Source organism: Nerophis ophidion, linkage group LG03 (genome assembly GCF_033978795.1).
Source record: "Nerophis ophidion isolate RoL-2023_Sa linkage group LG03, RoL_Noph_v1.0, whole genome shotgun sequence".
Lineage (NCBI taxonomy): Eukaryota > Metazoa > Chordata > Actinopteri > Syngnathiformes > Syngnathidae > Nerophis > Nerophis ophidion.
Window position 1 is genome coordinate 24378070 of NC_084613.1, and position 23496 is coordinate 24401565.

At 40.6% G+C, this 23496-nt stretch overlaps 1 protein-coding gene across 4 annotated transcripts in view; it reads left to right on the forward strand.

The window, feature by feature from the left end:
- Positions 1-23496, forward strand: part of LOC133549339 (EGF-like repeat and discoidin I-like domain-containing protein 3) — a 46555-nt gene that overhangs the window by 20585 nt on the left and 2474 nt on the right. For 2 of the 4 annotated variants that reach the window (XM_061894640.1, XM_061894642.1), the window contains 6 exons: positions 9690-9803; positions 12361-12542; positions 12602-12757; positions 15689-15833; positions 20983-21185; positions 21256-21411. In XM_061894640.1, coding sequence (XP_061750624.1) covers positions 9690-9803; positions 12361-12542; positions 12602-12757; positions 15689-15833; positions 20983-21185; positions 21256-21411 — 956 coding nt within the window. The remainder of the gene's footprint in view (positions 1-9689; positions 9804-12360; positions 12543-12601; positions 12758-15688; positions 15834-20982; positions 21186-21255; positions 21412-23496) is intronic. The other 2 variants (XM_061894641.1, XM_061894644.1) reach the window with 1 other exon arrangement.

Sequence of the window (23496 nt, forward strand, 5' to 3'; positions counted from 1 at the left end):
AGAGCGCAGGAGTGCCTAGTGTTTTGTTAGATTGGCTGTGTGCAAGACCTCAATAAAGCCACAATTTGTAACTAATCGCTGGACTCTTCATTTACCCTAGAGTCTGGCGCTGTGGAGACCCACTGCCGGGTAGACTGAAGGGTTGCGCGCGCAAGGGAGACACTAAGGGAGCCGGAAGCAGGAAAGGTGCAACACATGTTTGACGTGTTGTCAGAAGCAGCTGCTGAACAATCTTGACAAACGTCCGTCCTCCATTGTTGTATCGCGCAGCCAAAGTGTCCCCAAACGGGAGATCTTAACGAGGCAGGAGGGTCTTCCAGCTCTGGCTTTAACATGTAGTCCTAGCCTGCTAGCTGCTAGCATGTCTACTCGTTCGGTACACCTCCGAACCGAAACCCCCGTACCGAAACGGTTAAATACAAATACATGTACCGTCACACCCCTAATTATCTGGCGTTTTGTTTCGCAATATTATGCAAAAGCAACTTTTCTTACCTTCTGGTACATGCTGATTTGTATTTGGGATCTGCATAAATCCTGGAAATTCACACGCATCCACCATTGTAGTCTGTCGTCGATAAGCTTTTTCTTTTTCTCTATCTTCTTGTTATGGGACATTCATCCTCCGCTGTTGCCATTTTAATATAAAGTACTGTCAGTAAACTCGCCATGAAAGCGCTAAAACATACTGGTGTAGTGAGTTTAATCATTCACCCAAGGAACTTTAATTATTAGAGGGTTCCGGTCGGAAGGTTTTTCACAGGACACATTTCCGGTGTTGTTATTGCACTAGAGAGCCATGGATGAGGAGATGCTGTTCCGTTTTTGATTTAATTAAAGTCTGAATGTCATTAAAACAGTAACTACTTCCACTCCCATCCTTGCACGCTACACCGCTACAACAAAGATGACAGAGAAAAGACGCTGCTGAAGGGGAGCCACGTAAATAAGACCGCCAACAAAACGGCGCATCCTGAAGCAACTGTCAGAAAGCGGCTTGAAGATGGTCTGTAAAACATAATTTATGCAACATTTTGACCAAAGAACCGCCATTAAATGTTATGTAGATCACAAGGAAGTGTTTTGCACTTAAAAAAATTAAAAAATTAAATGAACCGTTCAATGCGTTAGTGCACCTTTTGTATGAAAATAGACCTGAGTAGACCCACTCATCGGCAGTGCGCTTTATAACTCAGTGCGCCCTATGGTCCAGAAAATACGGTACTTCTAAAACCTCCATTCAACTATGAATCGTAATATTGCCCAGCTCTAAACTGAACACCTTCATAAATACTTACCTAATGCGTTTGCCTGAAGGAATGAAGTAAAATATGCATTTACTTTCATATCCACAGCCAAATCTTCCCCACGCATTCTGAAAAAATCCTGGAAATTAGTTTAATTATTTTGTGTGTACTCCCCTTAACTAGCAATAGCAGAAACCCCCCTTTTATAATAAATCGCAGACGGAAAAAGCATATATTTTACCTCGTTGGTGTTCTCTTGTTATTAGACAGGGGTAACCATCAGTGTCATTAATTTGAGCACAACCTTGTGTACATGAGCAGAGGGTCCCCTCATCCTTTTTGTGTCCTCATTGTGTTGTGACACTTTAAGTGCCATCTCATGAGTGTTTGTGTGTGGGCTCCAGGCAGACAGATCCTGCTTTGTCTCTCTCACTAGGCACTAGGGGGGGGGGGGGGGGCGTAGTGTATTTACATTGTGACTCGCTTCCTGGTGTTTAATCTAATATACGGACCAGCTTTCATGTTGGGACAACACTAATTGGATGTCATCATTGTCAGATACTTTGCATGATTTAGGTGAGGATAAAAAAAACAACACATAAATGCACATAAAAAACATGATTGGGTTGTTACTGCTGAGAGACGTGGCGGTGACCTCCCCATAATTTGTGTTCCGCACACCCGTGGGCATACACACTCGCTGCTGTTGCCAGGTGGAAAAAAATTTAAGCGCGTAGGCGGAACAGGGTATTAAGTCCTGATAATCTCAGACTGGCTTTTAAGGGCCAAACTGCAAGTACGGCAGGTGCTCTCTGCCAAATGTCTCCTAAAAGCCTTTTTTATGGCAATCAGGGGTAGTAATGTGTGCAGTGCTGGGGAGGGGACACTCCAAAAAAAATGTTAAAAGCTGCCATTTGCACGTTCTTGACTGCGGCCTCTCAATGCAACATTTTTAAAAAATGTTTTAATTTTTTTTTAAGGTTATTCAGGAAAGTTTCCACTACTGTGCAACATTATTATTTTAACTTAGATTTATATCGCGCTTTTCTAGACACTCAAAGCGCTCACAGAGAAATGGGACTCAACATTCATTCACACCTGGTGGTGGTAAACTACATCATAAGCCACAGCTGCCCTGGGGTAGACTGACGGAAGCGTGGCTACCAGTTTGCCCCTCCGACCACCACCTTTCATTCATTCATCATTCATTCACCAGTGTGAATGAATGAGGAATTTCTAACATTGTCTAAATTTGAACATGTGTTCCCAGGATGCACAATATTTTCTTTTAAACTGTGACATATAATTTGCTGCTTTTCAAGGTTGATACCAATAAGAAATAACTCATTTATATCTATCATTTTTAAAATGTAGATTTAAGTGTAGTTTGTGCCCACCCAGAGGTAAAAAGAGTCAAAGTTGGATTTGACAAGGTGTACTTGTCGATCTGTCCTGACAAAAGCTAGTATCTTCAGTTATGGTAAAGGTCTGGTATTGCCATGGACTACGTTAACACTGCAGGCCAAAGTGTCCCAAATTAAATTTTTTCAAAATCAGATTTTTTTCCAGTGGACTGTTTACACTGCTAATAAAATGTGATCTTTACCAGACTCTTTTTTTTTTTAAACGCGGACAGGACCCAATGTAGCCCCAATGTGGTTTCGATGTCACTTGCATGCGCAGTTCGATAAAGTGACATTGTCTCACAAGATGTAGTTTCTCTTTAAATATCTTTCTTCAAAATGGCCTTGCAAATATATGCGTTGTCTTGTCTAATCATAAAAGATCCAGACGAGGCGTGTTGGCTGAGTTCTTAAAGTTTACTCCACAGCGTGCTAACCAATACCATCAAGCTGCCGGCATGCCTGCATTTAACAACTTAAAAGGGGCTACTGCATGCGCTTCACTACTGTGGCATGCTGGGTAATGGAGTTCTTATGTTACCTAGCTCATAACATCACTATATTATCTGCCTTAGGCCACCTGGAAGGTCTTACTGACAACAACTCATGATCTGATTGGCTATCGCAACTGTCTGTCAAATGTTTGATTCTAAAGGTCTCGGGCAGATTTCGTAAAGCATGGCAACATAAGCTAGCTGTATTCTGATTGGATAAAAACTCTATAACCCAAAAACAACAGCGCTGGAAGGAGCATAATGTAACATGTAGAGAATATGAATACTTTTAGATATTTAGGGAAATTAAATTTAAAAAATAATTTGTCTTTAATTATGATCATGATTTCTGGTTACGTTAGACCAGCAGAGAAGGCCATGCTGGCCCTGACGGCACATCACTGAATAAAGGGTATTACTTAGCAATGGTGATCATGTATTTTTTCATGAAAATATGTTGATGCTGATCGGTGGGCGATCAATCGGCACGTTCCTACAATTAGTCATCGAGTCATCTCTGGCAATCTTTCTGCACTTTTCAAACCGGCCCAGATTTTTTATTTTTTTTGTTTTGTTTTATTTGCAGCTGGCTTTTGAGCAGCGTCTTTAGCATCAGGCGTTTCCCTTGGGCTTTTTTAAAACACCGTTATAGCGATGCTGACACTTTTAATGACTGATCCGGTTTGAGGTGTTGAAGCTCAATGTTGTTTTTCCGTCTTTGCGGAATATCTGCAGAGCTTTGGGTGAAAATACCATATAAAATGTCTTCCTCTGAAACCGCAAAGTACTCCCACGCAAATGACGCCATGACTGTTTACGATGAGTCAGGCGAAGTTTAAAGAATGGCATGTCTGAGAAAGGGAGCGCTTGATTAACTTGCTCTAGACCACCTAATATCGACTGATTGGAGCGTTCATGGGTTTTTAATTTTTGTCGTAAAATACAATGCATCTTGTGGACCAACTTTATCATGCGTGGTGTACACCCTGTCCAAAAGCGGTCCATGTTTCCCTGTCCTGGCTGCTCAGTACAACATGACAAAGTCAGTGCATTTCCCTGCCTTTTAGGAAATGTGACTGGGTTTCATTTGGAAATTGTTACGTGTATACTGGAAAAAAAACATTTTTGTGGGGAGCACTTAAAATTTAAAAATTATCCAGTAAAGTAATTGAAGTACAAACAATAACACTCCCAAATGGCCATGACCGGGCACACATCTTTGCCCTGGATGCTCAGTATAACAGAAGAATAACTTTAAAAGTGAGGTGTGTGAAGTGAACATGTGAGAACACTTTAAGAATATTATTTAAGTGTAAAGTTTTGTAAGGGTGGCAGTTTAACTCTGGAACCGATGTCAAAGTGACTGGGAAGTAATATTATATTTTACCACCAGATGACGCCAAAAAGCATGAAGGGATGACATATATTTAAGTAGGTCAAAGGTAAAGCATATTTCAGGACACAGTGAATTATTTGAATTCACCACCAGAACCATAACTAGGTCAAAGGTAAAAGTCATCTTAGAGCGTGTTTAATTTCACTAAGTGTTATTCCTATTTCCATTAGTTCCCGCTGAAGAAAATGGTTTCAAAGAGATACAAAGGTGGTGCCCTGGTTCGGACACAGACATCACCACATTCCTTTGTGATCTGTTTAGCGCAGGGGTCGGTAACCTTTTTGGCTGAGAGAGCCATACAAACCAAATATTTTAAAAAGTATTTCCGTGAGAGCCATATAATATTTTTTTTTAAGACTGAATACAACTAAATGCGTGCATTTTTATGTAAGACCAACATTTTTTGAGTATAATAAGTCTCTTATTCTTCTTAATAACACTGTTATTCTGAAGATAGCCAATAATAAATAAAATACTTCTTACCATTAATGCGACTTCTTGAACAGGTGCGGTAGAAACCAGATGGATAGATTAAAATGCATGAGAATGTTTTATATTTTTAACTTTATTTTTGACACTGCGATTACCAGCAGAATTATTCATTACTTACCGTGTTAAGCAATGTGAGCAAAGATTTATCTGAGAGCCAGGTGCAGTCATCAAAAGAGCCACATCTGGCTCTAGAGCCATAGGTTCCCTACCCCTGGTTTAGCGCATCCAAAGGCTGATATTTGTTGTATGAAAGTGGTGTCAGGGTCTTGACCTCACGGCTATAAGTCTTCAAACATAAACATCGGTGAATGTCCGCATGGTGACCTTCCCTCAGCACCCGCCATAAAACTTGACGATAAATGCACATCTCCGTAGCTGGTCCGAAGAGACTCAAATCTGTCGTTCATTTGTGCTAGTAACTCTCAAAGTGCTATTATAACACTTTCTGCGTCATTCTTGTGTCCCTTAACCTTAACTATCACCTTCAAAATAAACTTCCACCACAATGCAATTTTTTAAAAAGCTTGCATCCACCAATTACATTTTACAAGACATTTTGACCCCCAAGGGGGTTGTTTTTAAAATCTATTCATGTCCTGACAGACGTATTTACAGTATGTAATCTGGATGCACGGTGCACACTACTATGCATTTTGGCGTCTGGAGCAATCGTGGTCTAGAGTCTCGACTGCAGCCCTACTTAACCGTAGCAGCAGTGGCCGTGTTGATTAGAGATGTATAATGTTCTTATTTTAATGCCGTTTGTGGGTGGAAGAACCATGAATAACTTAGTGTCAGTGCAGTTTGCTACAACTTAACTGTATAAAATAACTTTCTGAGCATAAATTCACTTACAAGTATAATGTTATGCATCTTTATACAGGCATAGAGGTACAGTATTTACTGTGCATTTGATAAAAAAGTGTTTATGAATGAAACATTTTGGGTGAGCACATTCACTTGGATGCTTTGTTTGCACTGACCCCTCCTCTGATTGATAAATGGATTAGATTGTGCGGGCCAATCCTCTTCCCACTTCCTTTTTTATTACTGGTAAGGGGACTGGTCCCAAACCGGCATTTTCTAAAAATGTCTGACAGTTTTATCCAGCAGCTATGTGCTGTCTATCCCATCCTTCAAACAGGGCCTTATTCTACATTCTACATTTCAGACCATATGTTTGAAAATGTTGCACGCTTGTTCCGCATCAAGTAGAAGTGTCATGAGATTGGTGTATTTTTAACTTTAAATTAATTTTCATACCACTCCTAAATCTTGTAAATCAGGAATAGTCAACTGGCTAAAATTAAATGTTTTTTTTAATTTACTTTCAGGTCAATGGTAATGACTTTTTAAACACCAACACTTTATCAGTGCGGTGTCAATACAGCCATTGAGTGTGCCCCACACTCACTGAAGCGCCATTTACCCATTACAAATGTATTGCATCTTGTACAACAGTAGACAATAGGGGTGTGAGTCTTTTGGCACCTAACAATTCAATCCTGCTTCAGATTCCTGGGATGATGTTTCAATTCAACACAATTTGAGATTCAAACAAATTCTCGCAATGCAATATTCGCTATAACAATTACAGTGAAACTTTTTCAAAACCACTTACAAGTTACAAAATCTCTTTCCGGTTGCATGAAGATGTTTTCTAATATCGTATTTAAAAAAAAAAAAAAGTATAATTATCATTAAAAAAAAGAAGAAAAATAAAGAAAGTGTGTGTGTAATAATAATCACTATTTGGATGTGAGTAGATTTACTTGTGTACACTAGTAAACCGCTGCCACTGCTCACTACCTTTTTAAAGATTTCCAAATTGTGTATATAAACTTGATTGAGGCAACCTAGCAAATATTCTTGTTTAGGGGAGCTAAACACCTACCACACAGTTACTGCTGCTCTGCTCTTTTGACGTCACGGACAGCTGATTTGAGAACGAAGCACACTTTCATGCCAGATTCACAAATCCATCCATCCATCTTCTTCCGCTTATCCGAGGTCGGGTCGCGGGGGTAGCAGCCTAACCATTCTCCCCAGTCACTTCGTCTAGCTCTTCCCGGGGGATCCCGAGGCGTTCCCAGGCCAGCCGGGAGACATAGTCTTCCCAACGTGTCCTTGGTCTTCCCCGTGGCCTCCTACCGGTTGGACGTGCCCTAAACACCTCCCTCGGGAGGCGTTCGGGTGGCCTCCTGACCAGATGCCCGAATCACCTCATCTGGCTCCTCTCGATGTGGAAGAGCAGCGGCTTTACTTTGAGTTCCTCCCGGATGACTGAGCTTCTCACCCTATCTCTAAGGGAGAGCCCCGCCACACGGCAGAGGAAATTAATTTCGGCCGCTTGTACCCGTGATCTTATCCTTTCAGTCATGACCGAAAGCTCATGACCATAGGTGAGGATGGGAACGTAGATCAACCGGTAAATTAAGAGTTTTGCCTTCCGGCTCAGCTCCTTCTTCACCACAACGGATAGGTACAACGTCCGCATTACTGAAGACGCCGCACCGATCCGCCTGTCGATCTCACGATCCACTCTTCCCTCGGTCGTGAACAAGACTCCTAGGTACTTGAACTCCTCCACTTGGGGCAGGGTCTCCTCCCCAACACGGAGATGGCACTCCACCCTTTTCCGGGAGAGAACCATGGACTCAGATTTGGAGGTGCTGATTCTGTGAAGCGGCCGGAATGAGAATCAGATTCTCAAATATTCATTCAAATATTATCAAATGTTTAATGTTTAAGTGTTTTACTCAATATAGAAAAAAAAACTGTACCAAAGTTGATTTTACATTAAAAAACTCAGTCGGCGGAACTTAACTGTAAAATGTATTGTCATTTAAGTCTACTATTTAAATGATTTGTTTTGAACTCATAAGTCGAGCAGATATTTAAGTACAGTATTTATCTTTATTTTAATAAAACAATATTTTTGTAATACATATTACTATTATACTATTATTTTGATAATATTGAAATTAAAAAGATATGCAATTGCATGCACTACATGATTTTTTTAATCTCAAAAGCGAAAGAACAAATATATTTAGTAAGAAAAGATAAAGAATGTTATTGATGTATATAATTTCCAGGCTTTCATGGGCCACATAAAATAAAGTGGTGGGCCAGATTTGTCCCTGGGCCTTGAGTTTGACACCAGTATTGTGCCAGCTGGGGTATATATAGCCAAACAGCAGTGTAGATTTAAAATCAAAGGTAACAACCAATTAGTTTAGTGTGATGAAGTCTTAGCACAAGTGTCAAACTGTGGACCTCTCTGTCCACATTTTAATGTTGCTCATTTCCATCATGACTTCTGCGTGGATAATGTGTATGATTGAAAACGCAAAGCGCTATTTGCAGAGACGCCATGTGGGTGGCGAGACAATTGTTTACGTGGAACAAACACTACGTCTGTTTGTCGGCATATTTTTGTGCCCACGAAAAAGCGTCAGAGAGTTGACAAGCGGTATAAATGGATGGATGGATGTTGCCAAGCATTTCATATAGCTTATTGAGTTACACCGGAGCAGTGGTTCTTAACCTGGGTTCGATCAAACCCTAGGGGTTCGGTGAGTCGGCCTCAGGGGTTCGGCAGAGGTTAAAACACACCCGACTCATCGTCTCAATAAAAAACTTCTCCCTATCGGCGTATTACGGATACGGCAACAGCAGAAGTTACACTGATTTGCAGGTGTGTAATTTGTTGTGAATTTATGCAGTCTAGTGTGAGTTTTGTGTCGGTTTTGTTTGAACAAGGTGATGTTCATGCACGGTTCATTTTGTGCACCAGTAAAAAAAAACATGGTCACACTTTAGTATGGGGAACATATTCACCATTAATTAGTTGGTTATTAACATGCAAATTAGTAACATATTGGCTCTTAACTAGTCATTATTAAGTACTTATTAATGCCTTATTCGGCATGGCCTTTTTATAACCCTAACCTTCTAACCCTAACCAAATAACTCCAAATTAAGTCTTTGTTACTTAGAATATGTTTCCCTAGTGTCCAAAAACCTCTAAATTAAGTCTTTGTTACTTAGAATATGTTCTCCATACTTAAGTGTTACCAAAAACACATAACTTTGTCTTGAATGTGAAAAAAAACAACATTTTATTTTTCACTAAGAAGGGTTCGGTGAATGTGCATATGAAACTAACGGGGTTCGGTACCTCCAATAAGGTTAACCACTGCACTGGAGGCTCTGAGAGCTGGGGGAGGAGAGGATTTGTCAATGGTGCCATCCGGTGGTGTTAGAAGAAGGTGCAGGGATACTCATACTTGACTCATTTGCAATAAATGTGCAGCACCATGTGTCAAGAGGGCTTTTTATATTTTGGGCGTCTGCTGGATGTTGTTTCTCTGTGACTTGCAGTGATGACCTAACCGGTTGACTCGTTCTCCTCCTAGAAGGCACACACTGTACTTTTGATTTGAGTCATATTATAAATATAAATCGCCGCCCTGCTTATTTCCCTCAGCCTTCCAGCTGCAGCCTGGTTAGCATGACAACGACTGACCAACCCCTGTTTATTTCTCTTCCGCTTCCAACTTTTAATCTGCTTTTGCGGCCCGCCGACAGCATCCAAGCAACGTTCTGTTTATTGTTTATGTGGTGGTGATATGCATGTGTCGTGTGTTGCTAGACGTCAACGACTGTGCCCGGCAGCCATGCCAGAACGGCGGCACCTGCAGGGACCTGGAGGGAGATTTCAAATGCCAATGCCCGTCGCCTTTCGTGGGCAAAAACTGCCAGCTGCGTAAGTGCGCACACTCAACAGCTGTGTTGACCCACTTCCTGATATCACAGCGAGAATAAAACTTTGGCCATGTAGGTGCTACTACCCTAAAATGTAATGCTAGACATTAGGGGCGTAACAATAGGTTATAACATTGATTCGATTTTATTTCGAATTTGTGGTTGCCGATGTGATTCAATCACGATATATATATTTTTAAAACCGAAACGATTTAGTGAGTTGAAACCGATTCAGTAACTTTTTAACAAAAAAATCCACAAGTGTGACCGTTAATACTGGATACTGGACACTGCAGATTGAGATTCCTATTTTCCCGTTATCTTTTTGGGGAATTAGTGTAGATTACAGTGGTGAAAATCACCCAAGATAATTGCCCATTGATCATGTCATTTATTTACTTTCCTCCTCAGCGGAGGGGTGGATTTACACCACACTCACAAAATTTTACATTGCAGTTCTTTTAGGCAGATAAAATGGCCTTAACTCCAAAGTAAGATATTTAACATTTTCAGAGAAGGACTTTCAAATCCTCTTAAGGGGAACTGCATTTTTTGGGAGAATTTTGTCTATCATTCACAATCATCATGAGAGAGGAACTAAGTAACTATTTTTCTAGCATAGTAACACATCGACGTGCTTAGGTATTAGCCGTAGAAGGTAACTATGGCGAGAGATAAGATAACTTTTACGTCAACACAAAACGCGCTTGAGTTTGTAATGCACAACCAACACTGCCATAGGACAGCAATCTGTATGGACCAATAAACATGAACAATTACAGTATCTGTAAAGAATTACCTCACATTTCATGTTTTGGTTGTACACAGCTAGCCAGACAGCGATGTACTGTAGTTGTAATAACACGGATGACGTGCCGCGTTTATCATGGTCAATATTAAAGTGACTCACTATGGACAGTTGTCTGTTTGGTCCTGCCGGCCGTAGTTGTTTTTTGTAGTTTATTTGAGGGAATCACGTCATTTATGTTGAAATAGCTTGTCTCCAAATTCCACATTTGCAGCTTCTAGAAGCAGTAGTTCATCTTCCGTTCATTCAGCTGTTACTATATTATATATATACTTGCAGTGTTTACACAAAACGTTGATGAAGGGCTTTGAAGGCTACAATGGTGACTCCCATTAGCCGCATTTTCCAAGTGTTTATCATTTTAAAATCCTAATTAAAAAATGTGATCTTGTCTCTCATAATGATTTGTGAACAATAGGCTACATTCCCAAAAAAGTTAATTACCCCTTTAATGTCTGTGCACTCTTTTTGTTTAACGAGGGCAGCCCTTCCTCCTCCCCGAGTCATGCCGCTGAAGTTGAAGTTCCTCCACCATGTTTTCCAGAGGCAGAACATTTGCTCGTAGTACGAACGGAAAAGTTAACATTCCTTTGCTCACCATGTGCCAGAGTTTATAGTCCGCTCCTCCCCGTCTGCCCCACTTTCGTTTTGGCTAGTTGTTGCCTGTTGCTCAGTCTGGAGCAGTCAGTGTGTCTGGTTAGCATATCATGTTAGCTCAGAGAAGGACTCCAGTGTAGCTGGGTCAAAAAGTCTGAAATTGTTGCTGGCTTTCAGCTTTTTTTAGGTTGCCATCTTGGATCTTTACACATAAGTTTGCGGTCTTTGAATATTTCAAAAGTGCTAATAACAACTTTATATAAAGTCTGCTCTTCTTAATGGCATGTTTTTATTTTCTAGTATCGATAAAATTGATTAATTACCTTTTTAAATCAATGTTGTGTGTGCTAATATTAATGGTTTTTGATTATAAAATCTACTTTTTAGTTGTGACATTTAAAAATTAGCTGATTATGAAAGCTGCTGTCCAGTTGTTATACCTTATTTTATTATTATTATATAATAATTTGCAAATATGACAAAGTTACAATTACAGCTAGAGGTCCAAGACATTAGATAGCAATAGGGTATAGTTTATGGTGGTGTTTTTTGTTTTGTTTTTATTGCACCCTAAAAAATGTTTATACTGTAAGTATTGTACTACGGCTGTGTGATTGTAATGTGCATCTTTGATATAGTTTTCCCTAACGAATTTGGAGGTGTTGAACTTGCCGTGTGGAATTGCTAATGTTAATCAGTAATATATACCAATGTATATTAGCATCAAGCTAACGCATTTGCGTTGAGTGTTTTTTGAGTCAATTTCTTTGTTGGCATTGGAAATTGCAACATTACCTAGAGGTAGTTTGGTTGAGTCCGTCCCTCGTGCTGCTGGAGTGATGGCCAAATGCCGAAGTGCAAAGAGTCGGCACATCATACACAACCCAAGTATCCTAACAAAGAACTGTTGAATCGGTGCGGGATTTGGTACCCATTCCGAGTTGAATGTACTCAGTTTTGATTGATATGGACAAAGTATCAATGTAACAATACTCAGGAGGTATGTATTTCCACATTTAGTTTTATACTGCCAATGGATCTTCAATAATTTGCCACATTTGTTGATTTTACCACACTCTTTACACATGATTTTATATAGTACTGCATTTAGCAAGCAATCCTCACCTTACTCTGACCTGTTTTGCCCAAAAAGGCTGCATTTCCCTGCTCGGCATGGAAGGAGGAGGCGTGGCCGAGTCACAGATCTCCGCCTCTTCAGTCCGCTACACCTTCCTGGGCCTGCAGCGCTGGGGGTCGGAGCTGGCACGCCTCAACAACAAGGGTCTGGTGAACGCCTGGAGCCCTGCCCCTCATGACAGGAACCCTTGGCTGCAGGTTAGACCTTTTAAACGACGCCAGTCCACTGGCTGTTATTCACGGCCTGTTTTTTTCAGGTCAACATGCAGAGCAAGATGCGCGTCACGGGCATCGTTACGCAGGGCGCCAGTCGCGTGGGAACATCCGAGTTCATTAAGGCCTTCAAAGTGGCCTCCAGTCTGGATGGCAAGACGTACACCACATACAGGACTGAAGGACAGAGGAAGGACCAGGTGAGAGGATGCAAGCAGCTATTCAAAAGTAGATAAGAGTCTAGAGCCGGGATTCTCAAACTGTGGTACATGTACCACGAGTGGTATGCCAAATAAAATGATTGTTTTATTTTTGCATATTTAAAAACTGCTACTGTTGAAACCATGTGCAATATTACATTGGAAAAAAATATTAAATATACATGTTAAATAAAACCTCTGCCTTGTTTTTGATAAATACTTAGGCCTACTACGCTACTGTATTTTAAAGTTGGTCATTATGATGGTACTTGGAGAGCCAAGTGTTTTCTGAGGCGGTACTTGGCGAAAAAAGTTTGTGAATCACTGTTTTAGAGAGAATATGATATAACAACTGTTGGTATGTAGCAGCCAGGCTTACACAAAGGGAAGGTGGATTGGTCCATTTATCGATAACGTTGATACCGAGTGTAGTATCAGTGTATGATCAATACTAGAGTGGTTCGATCAATATTTTTATTTTGTCCTTTTTGTGAAAGTTTACAAACTCTGGAAATAATTCTGTAGACACAGGAGGACTCTGAGGTCCGAAACAAAATCATTTATATGAGTGGTAGATGGTAGTTTTGCTTTTGTTCAGTTGTCCAAAGTGCAGCCCTATGGCCGTTTGTGGCCCACAGCTGACTTTTTTTTTTAACTGCCCATATCCATCCATCCATCCATTTTGTACCGCTTATTCCCTTTGGGGTCGTGGGGGGTAGGGTTGTCCCGATCCGATATTTGGATCGGATCGGCCGCCGATATTTGCCAAAAAGGCTTGGGAAAATGCCGATCCAGATCCAGTTTAAAAAACAAAATCCGGTCCGTATTTTCTAACGCACCAATTTAGATAATACATTCCACTCTTCTGCTGCTCCCTACGCTCCGTTTCGCATTTTCCAGCACACTTTCAACACATCTGTGTTCTAACCGTTCGGACGGCCGTGTGAATTAAAAGTTACAGTAAAAATGGCAGCTGTGTGGGATTATTTTACCCTACAAAACAAAAAAGATGAAGAGGTGGAGTGCAAAACATGCCACAATAAAGTCAAGCGTGGTGGTAAAGCTGTAAGACATTTTAATGACTTTTGAGAGTAAAAGGCTTTTTAGCACTCATCATTGATGAACACAGGAGCAGGCTGACACCTGAGCATCTTGAAGTGATCGTCATTGTTAGAAAGAATCTCCCCATTATGCTTGGACTTCATTTGAAAGGAGTGTGTTGATAGTTTTTTTGTATTTTTTTTAAAGTTTACACTTGTTCAAGAGCAAGTATTGATGCTGAGTTATAGACATTTTATCCCACTCAGGTTGTTTGTGTGTTTTGCTTTTTTTCAATAATGTTTACAGCATTATTTGCACTTTATACTGTTCACTTTTTTACTGTTTAATGATGCCATTTCAATTTGTCCTGTATAATATTTTCTATTTTGTGTTTATCCTTGAATACCAACCATTGTGTATTATTCAAACTCACCTAATTCAGCTGGCTAGTTGTTATCAAGAGTACTAATACCCTTTGCAAACATGAATCTGACAACTTATTAAGCTAAATAATGAGGTGGCGACTTGTCCAGGGTGTACACCGCCTTCTGCCCGATTGTAGCTGAGGTAGGCGCCAGGGCCCCCCGCGACCCCAAAAGGGAATAAGCGGTAGAAAATGGATGGAACTTTAAACTTTAATACATGCTCGGATAGGCCAGTATTGGTATCTGATCGGAAGTGCAAAAACGATATCGGTATCGGATCGGAAGTGCAAAAACCTGGATCGGGACATCCCTAGCGGGGGGCCCTGGTGCCTATCTCAGCTACAATCGGGCAGAAGGCGTTGTACACCCTGGACAAGTCGCCACCTCATCGCAGGGCCAACACAGATAGACAGACAACATTCACACTCACATTGGATATAGAGAACATACAAACTCTTTATTTATTGACACAAAAATATTGATATTCAACGACTTGGTGCATTGCAAACAGCTAAAATGATATACAAAACAAACTGATACCGTACAACAATTACTTTTAACAAAAGAGTGGAAATATTACTTTAGAGGAAAATCTAATTTGAAACGTGTATGCATGTAGAACACTATGTAGCATCATTTTCAACAACACTTGTGAATTTGGACTAATTTCATTAACCACACATTAAGTTAAAAGGTGATACATGTTATTTCAGCATAATTATGTGCGCCAGAAAATGTGTCCCCAGTTACAAGTACAACACTAAATGTACAGATTATCAAAAGTGTTTGAGTATAATGTCACAGGTTATCTTGCCAACATCTTTGACACTAAAGGCATAAACGTAAAAATCCACATTTTGATATAATATCACTAATAAGCAAACATGGAAGTGTTGACACACGGCACATAGCTCCGCCCCCTCTGAAGTCGCACGTGCAAAGAATTGCTATTGCGACATCTAGTCATCAAAAGTTTCTTTCATTCAAAATTACAGCTAATTTTTGTACTTGGCAAACTCATCTCGCGGTTTAAATGCTGCATCACTGTTTGAGGGCCTGATCTGGCTGGCAAACACTGATGCAGCATTTAAACATGCAAAAAAGGTTAGTGTTGGTTTCGATTTGACAGAAATACAACACAGGATTATAATTAAAAGAAAAAAAAAGAAAAAGGGGGATCCACAGATTTATAAATGCAAACCCACATGTTGGGCTTCTCCCCAAGCAAGTCCGAGCTTTTCTTCCTGTCACTCACCTTCCAATGACCTGGAAAGATGCAACTGCCAGACAGAGAGAGTGTGTGGCATTGTCTCAGAGATCTCAAAGAAATATTGTTAATTTATTGTCATTTATTTATTAAAAAAAGTTGGGCTCTTAAAAAGAGAGGCTGTCTTACATTTTACAGTATTCGACAGATGCACAGTAACAGTAGCAGTTTGACTCCTTCCTCTGCTCTCCTTTTTAGATATTTGTTGGAAACGTCGACAACGACAGCACAAAGACCAACGTGTTCGACCCGCCCATCATCGCTCAGTACATCCGCATCATCCCGGTGGTGTGTCGTAAGGCCTGCACCCTGCGCCTGGAGCTGGTGGGCTGCGAACTCAATGGTAAACACACACACTGTCAGCGGATGTTTGTTAGCTTTTCAACTTCCACGTGGCTTCATCATTTTGTGGATAATCCAGTAAGCCAAAAGATGACATCACGCCTTAATTAGGACTGGTTTCAAAAGTATTAATCAAACACACATGATGAGACGTTACAACATAAGGATGGTGATGCTTCTAAATGCTGTCTAAATATTCAACATCCTGCTTAGTTCTTTCAAGTGTTTTTGTGCGTGCGTGAGTGCGTGTGTGTTCATCATTTCACCGCTGCTTGTGTTGCCTGCGCATGTGAAGAACTCACATTCCTCATGTCGCTGCTCAACTAGCATGTCCGTGTCTATTCTGCTTCCATAATTTCTACATGGCTGCTAGATTTGTGCCAGTGTGTTGGGAGGTTGGGGTAGCAGTGCGCAAGTTCATTTCAGAACAAACGCAATCTTTTTATTGTTTTGCAATAGTTAAGAAACTCTCGCACTAGCGCTACATACAGTCTTTGAAAAAAGCGATGTAGGGGTAATATCTGGGGTTTGCTTTGATCATTTGACTGATGATCGTTATGATTCATCATTCAGCGGTTAATAGTTTCTCTCAGCATTCACATGTATTGTCTTCAGGAATTTGGCAATTGCAACTGTTTTGCAACTTTTTATGCTCGCTTATGAGCAACAAACGCAGTGAAAAAAATATTTCACAACCTCCTTCCTTCTAGACCAGACCTGGGCAAATTCAAGCCCGGCGGCCCCTTAAGTGTTTCAATCTGGCCCTCTGTACATTCCCAAATAATTTTTTTTAGATCTTTAAGATCGAAATTGTAGTTACCATTATGATGTGCAGTGATGTTTTTCAACTGACTAAGTCTGAACTATACAAAGCATTTCAATAGTTAGAATCTGCGCTTTTGCTTTTATATACTACAAATCCCGTTTCCATTTGAGTTGGGAAATTGTGTTAGATGTAAATATAAACGGAATACAATGATTTGCAAATCATTTTCAACCCATATTCAGTTAAATATGCTACAAAGAAAACATATTTGATGTTTAAACTGATAAACATTTTTTTGTTTGCAAATAATCATTAACTTTAGAAGTTGATGCCAGCAACACGTGACAAAGAAGTTGGGAAAGGTGGCAATAAATACTGATAAAGTTGAGGAATGCTCGTCAAACACTTATATGGAACATCCCACAGGTGTGCAGGCTAATTGGGAACAGGTGGGTGCCATGATTGGCTATAAAAGCAGCTTCCATGAAATGCTAATTAATTCACAAACAAGGATGGGGTGAGGGTCACCACTTTGTAAACAAATTGTCAAACAGCTTTAGAACAACATTTCTCAACGAGCTATTGCAAGGAATTTAGGGTTTTTACCATCTACGGTCCGTAAAATCATCAAAAGGTTCAGAGAATCTGGAGAAATCACTGCATGTAAGTGAGGATATTACGAACCTTTGATCCCTCAGGTGGTACAGCATCAAAAATTGACATCAGTGTGTAAAGAATATCACCACATGGGCTTAGGAACACTTCATAAAACCACTGTCAGTAACTACAGTTGGTCGCTACATCTGTAAGTGCAAGTTAAAACTCTACTATGCAAAGCAAACCCATTTATCAGCACTACCCAGCCTCACCGCCGGCTTCGCTGGGCCCAAGATCATCTATGATGGACTGATGAAAAGTGGAAAAGTGTTCAGTGGTCTGACGAGTGCACATTTCAAATTATATTTGGAAACTGTGGATGTGGTGTCCTCCGCAACAAAGAGGAAATTAACCATCCAGATTGTTATCGGCGCAAAGTTCAAAAGCCAGCATCTGTGATGGTATGGGGGTGTATTAGGGACGGCGTGGCGCAGTGGGAGAGTGGCCATGCGCAACCCGAGTGTCCCTGGTTCAAACCCCACCTTGTACCAACCTCGTCACGTCCGTTGTGTCCTGAGCAAGACACTTCACCCTTGCTCCTGATGGGTGCTGGTTGGCGCCTTGCATGGCAGCTCCCTCCATCAGTGTGTGAATGTGTGTGTGAATGGGTAAAATGTGGAAGTAGTGTCAAAGCGCTTTGAGTACCTTGAAGGTAGAAAAGCGCTATACAAGTACAACCCATTTATTTATTTATTTATTAGTGCCCAAGGCATGGGTAACTTACACATCTGTGAAGGCACCATTAATGCTGAATAGTCCACACAGGTTTTGGAGCAACATATGTTGTCATCCAAGAAACGTTATCATGGACGCCCCTGCTTATTTCAGCAAGACAATGCCAAGCCACGTGTTACAACAGCGCGGCTTTGTATTAAAAGAGTGCGGCTACATTCCTGGCCCGCCTGCAGTCCAGGCCTGTCCCCCATCGAAAATGTGTGGCGCATTATGAAGCTACTTTGGCACGTGTTGCAGCCATGAAATTCTAAATTAATTACTATTTGCAAAAAAAATCAAGTTTATGAGTTTGAACATTAAATATCTTGTCTTTGTAGTGCATTCAATTGAATATGGGTTGAAAAGGATTTGCAAATCATTGTATTCCGTTTATATTTACATCTAGCACAATTTCCCAACTCATATGGAAACGTGGTTTGTACCTTTCAGCATTAATGGTGCCTTCACAGATGTGTAAGTTACCCACGCCTTGGCCACTAATACACCCCCGTACCATCACAGACGCTGGCTTTTGAACTTTGCGCCTATAACAGTCTGGATGGTTATCTTCTCTTTGATCCAGAGGACACAAGGTCCACAGTTTCCAAAAACAATTTGAAATGTGGACTTGTCAGACCACAGAACACTTTTACACTTTGTATTAGTTCATTTTAGATGAGCTCACGCCCAGCAAAGCCGGTGGCGTTTCTAGGTGTTGTTGATAAGTGGCTTTCGCTTTGCGTAGTAGAGTTTCAACTTGTACAGTGACAAACTGTAGTTTCTGACAGTGGTTTTCTGAAAGGTTCCTGAGCCCATTTGGTGGTGTTCTTCACACACTGATTTCGTTTTTTGAGGCAGTAACGCCTGAGAGATTGAAGGTCACAGGCATTCAACGTTGGTTTTCGGCTTTGCCCCTTTTGTGCAGTGATTTCTCTGGGTTCTCTGAACCTTTTGATGATATTACGGACTGTAGATGGTAAAATCCCTAAAATCCTTGCAATAGCTCGTTGAGAAATGTTGTTCTTAATCTGTTCGACAATTTGCTCACGCATTTGTTCATGAAGTGGTGACCCTCGCCCCATCCTTGTTTGTGAATGACGGTGCATTTCATTGAAGCAGCTTTTACCGTATTTCCTTGAATTGCCGCCGGGGCGCTAATTAATTTGAAACCTCTTCTCACTCCTGCGCTTACCAAAGGCATGCGGTAAAAGTAAGCATGCGCTAATTCTTTTAAAACCTCTTCTCACTCCGGCACTTACCAAAGGCATGCAGTAAAAATGTGATTGTGATGTAAGGATAACATCATGAAACTCACATTAAAAAAAAAAACTTTATTATGGTCTTACCTTTTACTTATAAATTAAATCCATGCCAGCTCCTTCTGATCAAAAGAATCGATAACTTGTTTATAGAAGTCTTCCATTTTTTTCTTCAGTTTTAAAAGTCTCTCTGTCCCGATGGAGATCTTCCTTTATTACCTCCTGCTTTGATTGAAAGTCCAGTTTAGAAAACTGCTATCAGACCGCTGCTATCAGTTAGCTCGGCTCCTCGAGTGCGGGCGACGACAGAATTTTCCTCGGAAAACTCCCCCTCCCGTTCTGCTCCGTGGGTGATCTCTTTATCCCACTACTGCCAACATGAAGTGTTATTGCAAAAAATAATACACTGGGTGTTTAGGACTGGAACATGCTTTATTTCAGCCCGGTTGTCTACATAGCCAGCATAGGTGTTACATCCCAAAAGGTCCGTCGTACATCCGCCGCGTCATATCCGTGCCAGCACAATTCACGTCACTCATTTCACTTCTTCTGCAGCCGAATAGTCGCAAGAAGGATCACTAGCGCCCTCTACCACCAGGAGGCGGGAGTCATTTAATGACTCATATTTGACAGACGCAGCTACGGTATTGTGACGGTCTCAAGCCGTCGTCTTGCGGGTTCCCAGGACCACCAAAGAAGGACATGGCTTGAGTAGTTTGACTTTGTTTATTTTTCAATAAAACCTCAGTCCAGGTCGCTCTTCCGCTCCTCCTCTTCGCTCGCTCGGCGTCTCCTTGCCGCCATCTTGGGCCGGGCTCCAGCGTGCCCCGCCTGTCTGTCGAACCGTCGGCTCCACAGGTATATTGATAAAACATAGCTGCTTACTGTTCTTTTTAGCATAGCTTGGACCTTAAATCCTACTGAATAGCTCTTAATCTTCTTCCCTTTATGCGATTTCAAATTATTGAAATCAGCCTCCTCCATTTTGAAAATGATGACAGGTGAAGTGTCACTCGTGACATCACGAGTTTGACCCGGCGGTAATACTAAGCATGAGCTAATTATTTTGCGAAGCGAGTTTGACCCGGCAGTAATTCAAGGCAGGCGCATACTATATGCCCTGCGGCAATTCAAGGAAATACAATATACCCAATCATGGCACCCACCTATTCTCAATTAGCCTGTTCACCTGTGGGATGTTCCAAATAAGTGTTTGAGCATTCCTCAACTTTCTCAGTCTTTTTTGCCAATTGTGCCAGCGTTTTTGAAACATGTTGCAGGCATCAAATTCCAAATGAGCTAACATTTTCAAAAAATAACAAAGTTTACCAGTTTGAACCTTAAGTATCTTGTCTTTGCAGTCTATTCAATTGAATATACCATATTCTTACTAAAAGTGCTTTTAAACTGTCCAAATTCTAGCAGCATTGCTATATTTTGGACAACAAAAACTATTGTAAGACACTTATTGAAGATTGATGAACAATTATTATAATATGGGACCTTTTAATGCATCTTTTTTAGAACTGCTATAGCATTAAACTGCCTGCTACAATATTTTTTTTGATGAATTGCCAAGCATGTTGAAAGCTTCACATCTGCTCCTCTCATCATCATCATCATTTCTGCTGCTTCACATTACTGGCTGGCCTGTGCCGCTTCTAGTTCTTCCCCTGTCTATCATCCTGTTTTTTTTCTCTCTCTCCATCTTTCCTCTTCTCCGTCTCCTCTTTTGCCTGCTTTCACGTTCACAGTGTACTCAAACGCTTCAGGTTGCTCGGAGCCAATGGGCATGAAGTCCCGGCTGGTGTCCGACCACCAGATCAAGGCTTCTAGCACATTCCGCACGTGGAACATTGACGCGTTCACCTGGCACCCCCACTACGCCCGGCTGGACAAGCAGGGCAAGACCAACGCCTGGACCGCCGCCGGCAGCAACAAATCAGAGTGGCTGCAGGTAGGAGGAGAGACTGTGGCCTTCCTGCTGAGGCTGCTGGGCTTTTAAAGGGAAGACTTTGTGTGCTAAGGTGGACCTGGAGTCTCCCAAGAAGATCACCGGAATCATCACGCAGGGAGCCAAAGACTTCGGCAACGTCCAGTTTGTCTCAGCGTTCAAAGTGGCTCACAGCAATGACGGACAGTCCTGGACAGTACTGAAGGACGAGACGGAAAACACGGACAAGGTCAGTTTTTTTCTACCTACAGTCCGGCCCACTACAGTTTACTGCGTTACTCTTTGGAAGGGTGTTTTAGGGTTCTCAACTGTTATTTTAGATATGAGTTTTTGCTCCTTAACACAAAGTATGCTGTAGTATCATCAACTTTATCAGGATTGCCTACGTGTTTTTGTGGTTGTGTTAAAATTCATAAAACATGTACATTGAAAGGAAGTGCCAATTACCTTTAATGTTTCAGCATAGGACCGACAGTCCTTTCTTTGGGCAGTGAACTTTCCCTGTTTTTTGAACTACAAATTTTGCCCAAAAGGAGGGAAATTAATTGAAATCTCGATTTTGGCTTCTCGTGGTCAAAATAATTGGAAAAAATGATGAGTACAAATTCCTGAGCATGTAACGGTCAAACAGACAAGTGAGCGTATGAGTGAGAAAAAGACCACGTCTACTAGATCAGTGGTTCTCAAATGGGTGTACGTGTACCCTTGGGGGTATTTGAAGGTATTCCAAGGGGTTATGTGAGATTTTTAAAAAATATTCTAAAAATAGCAACAATTCAAAAATCCTTTATAAATATATTTATTGACTAATACTCCAACACAATATGAATGTAAGTTCATAAACTGTGAAAAGAAATGCAACAATCCAATATTCAATATTGACATTTAGATTTTTTGTGGACATGTTCCATAAATATTGATGTTAAAGATTTCTTTTTTTGTGAAGAAATGTTTAAAATTAAGTTCATGAATCTAGATCAGTGGTCGGCAACCCAAAATGTTGAAAGAGCCATATTGGACCAAAAATAAAAAAACAAATCTGTCTGGAGCCGCAAATAATTAAAAGCCATATTACATACAGATAGTGTGTCATGAGATATAAATTGAATTATGAGGACTTAAAGGAAACTAAATGAGCTCAAATATAGCTATAAATGAGGCATAGTAATGCAATATGTACATATAGCTAGTCTAAATAGCATATTAGCATCGACTAGCTTGCAGTCATGCAGTGACCAAATTTGTCTGATTAGTACTCCACACAAGTCAATAACATCAATAAAACAAACCTTTGTGCAATTATGCACAACGTTATAAGTTTGGTGGACAAAATCAGACAGAAAAAGAAGTGGCATAAATCTCGTCGGAGAAATTTATGCATGTAAACAAACTAGGATGAGTTCAAGGACCGCCAAAATTAGTTGGACAAAATGGCGCTCGCCAAATACTCGAATCAGTGAAGCATGTTTAATATAAACAGGGTGCTTTATAGCAATTAGGGAGGTTTGTGTCATGTTTGTCCTCCTAAAGAAACCAAATTAAAACAAAAAATATATTTTTTGCCCACATTTCCGCATTTCATATATTTTTGAAAAAGCTCCAGAGAGCCACTAGGGCGGCGCTAAAGAGCCGCATGCGGCTCCAGAGCCGCGGGTTGCCGACCCCTGATCTAGATGGATCTCAATTACAATCCCCGAAGAGGGCACTTTAAGTTGATTACTTCTATGTGGAAAAACTTATAACTGAATCACTTGTTTATTTTTCAACAAGTTTTTAGTTATTTTTGATATCTTTTTTGCCAAAAAGTTAAAGAAAACCACTACAAATGAGCAATATTTTCCACTGTTATACAATTTAATAATCAGAAATTGATGGCATAGTGCTGTATTTTACTTCTTTATCTCTTTTTTCAACCAAAAATGCTTTGCTCTGATTAGGGGGTACTTGAATTAAAACATTGTTCACAGGGTATACATCACTGAAAAAAGGTTGAGAACCACTGTACTAGATGTTCACTTTTTTTTTACTTTTTGTTGACACAGCGCTAGTATGCTTAATTAATAATCCTTAAATGCAACAAAAAAAGTGAGACATCCGTTTTAGAGTAACCTCAACAGTCACAGAATTGACCAATAAAATGGAATCTGATTTAAATGCAGAATACTAGGGAAATTCACATAAAGGTGAGTGAAATGCTATCGTTGTGAGGACAAGGAACATTTGTTTGACAAAATAATGTGTCTGGTACTGCTCATTCAGTCCCGAAACACTCAACCACCCTGTCCAGAACCAAACAATGTGAAGACGGCTACTT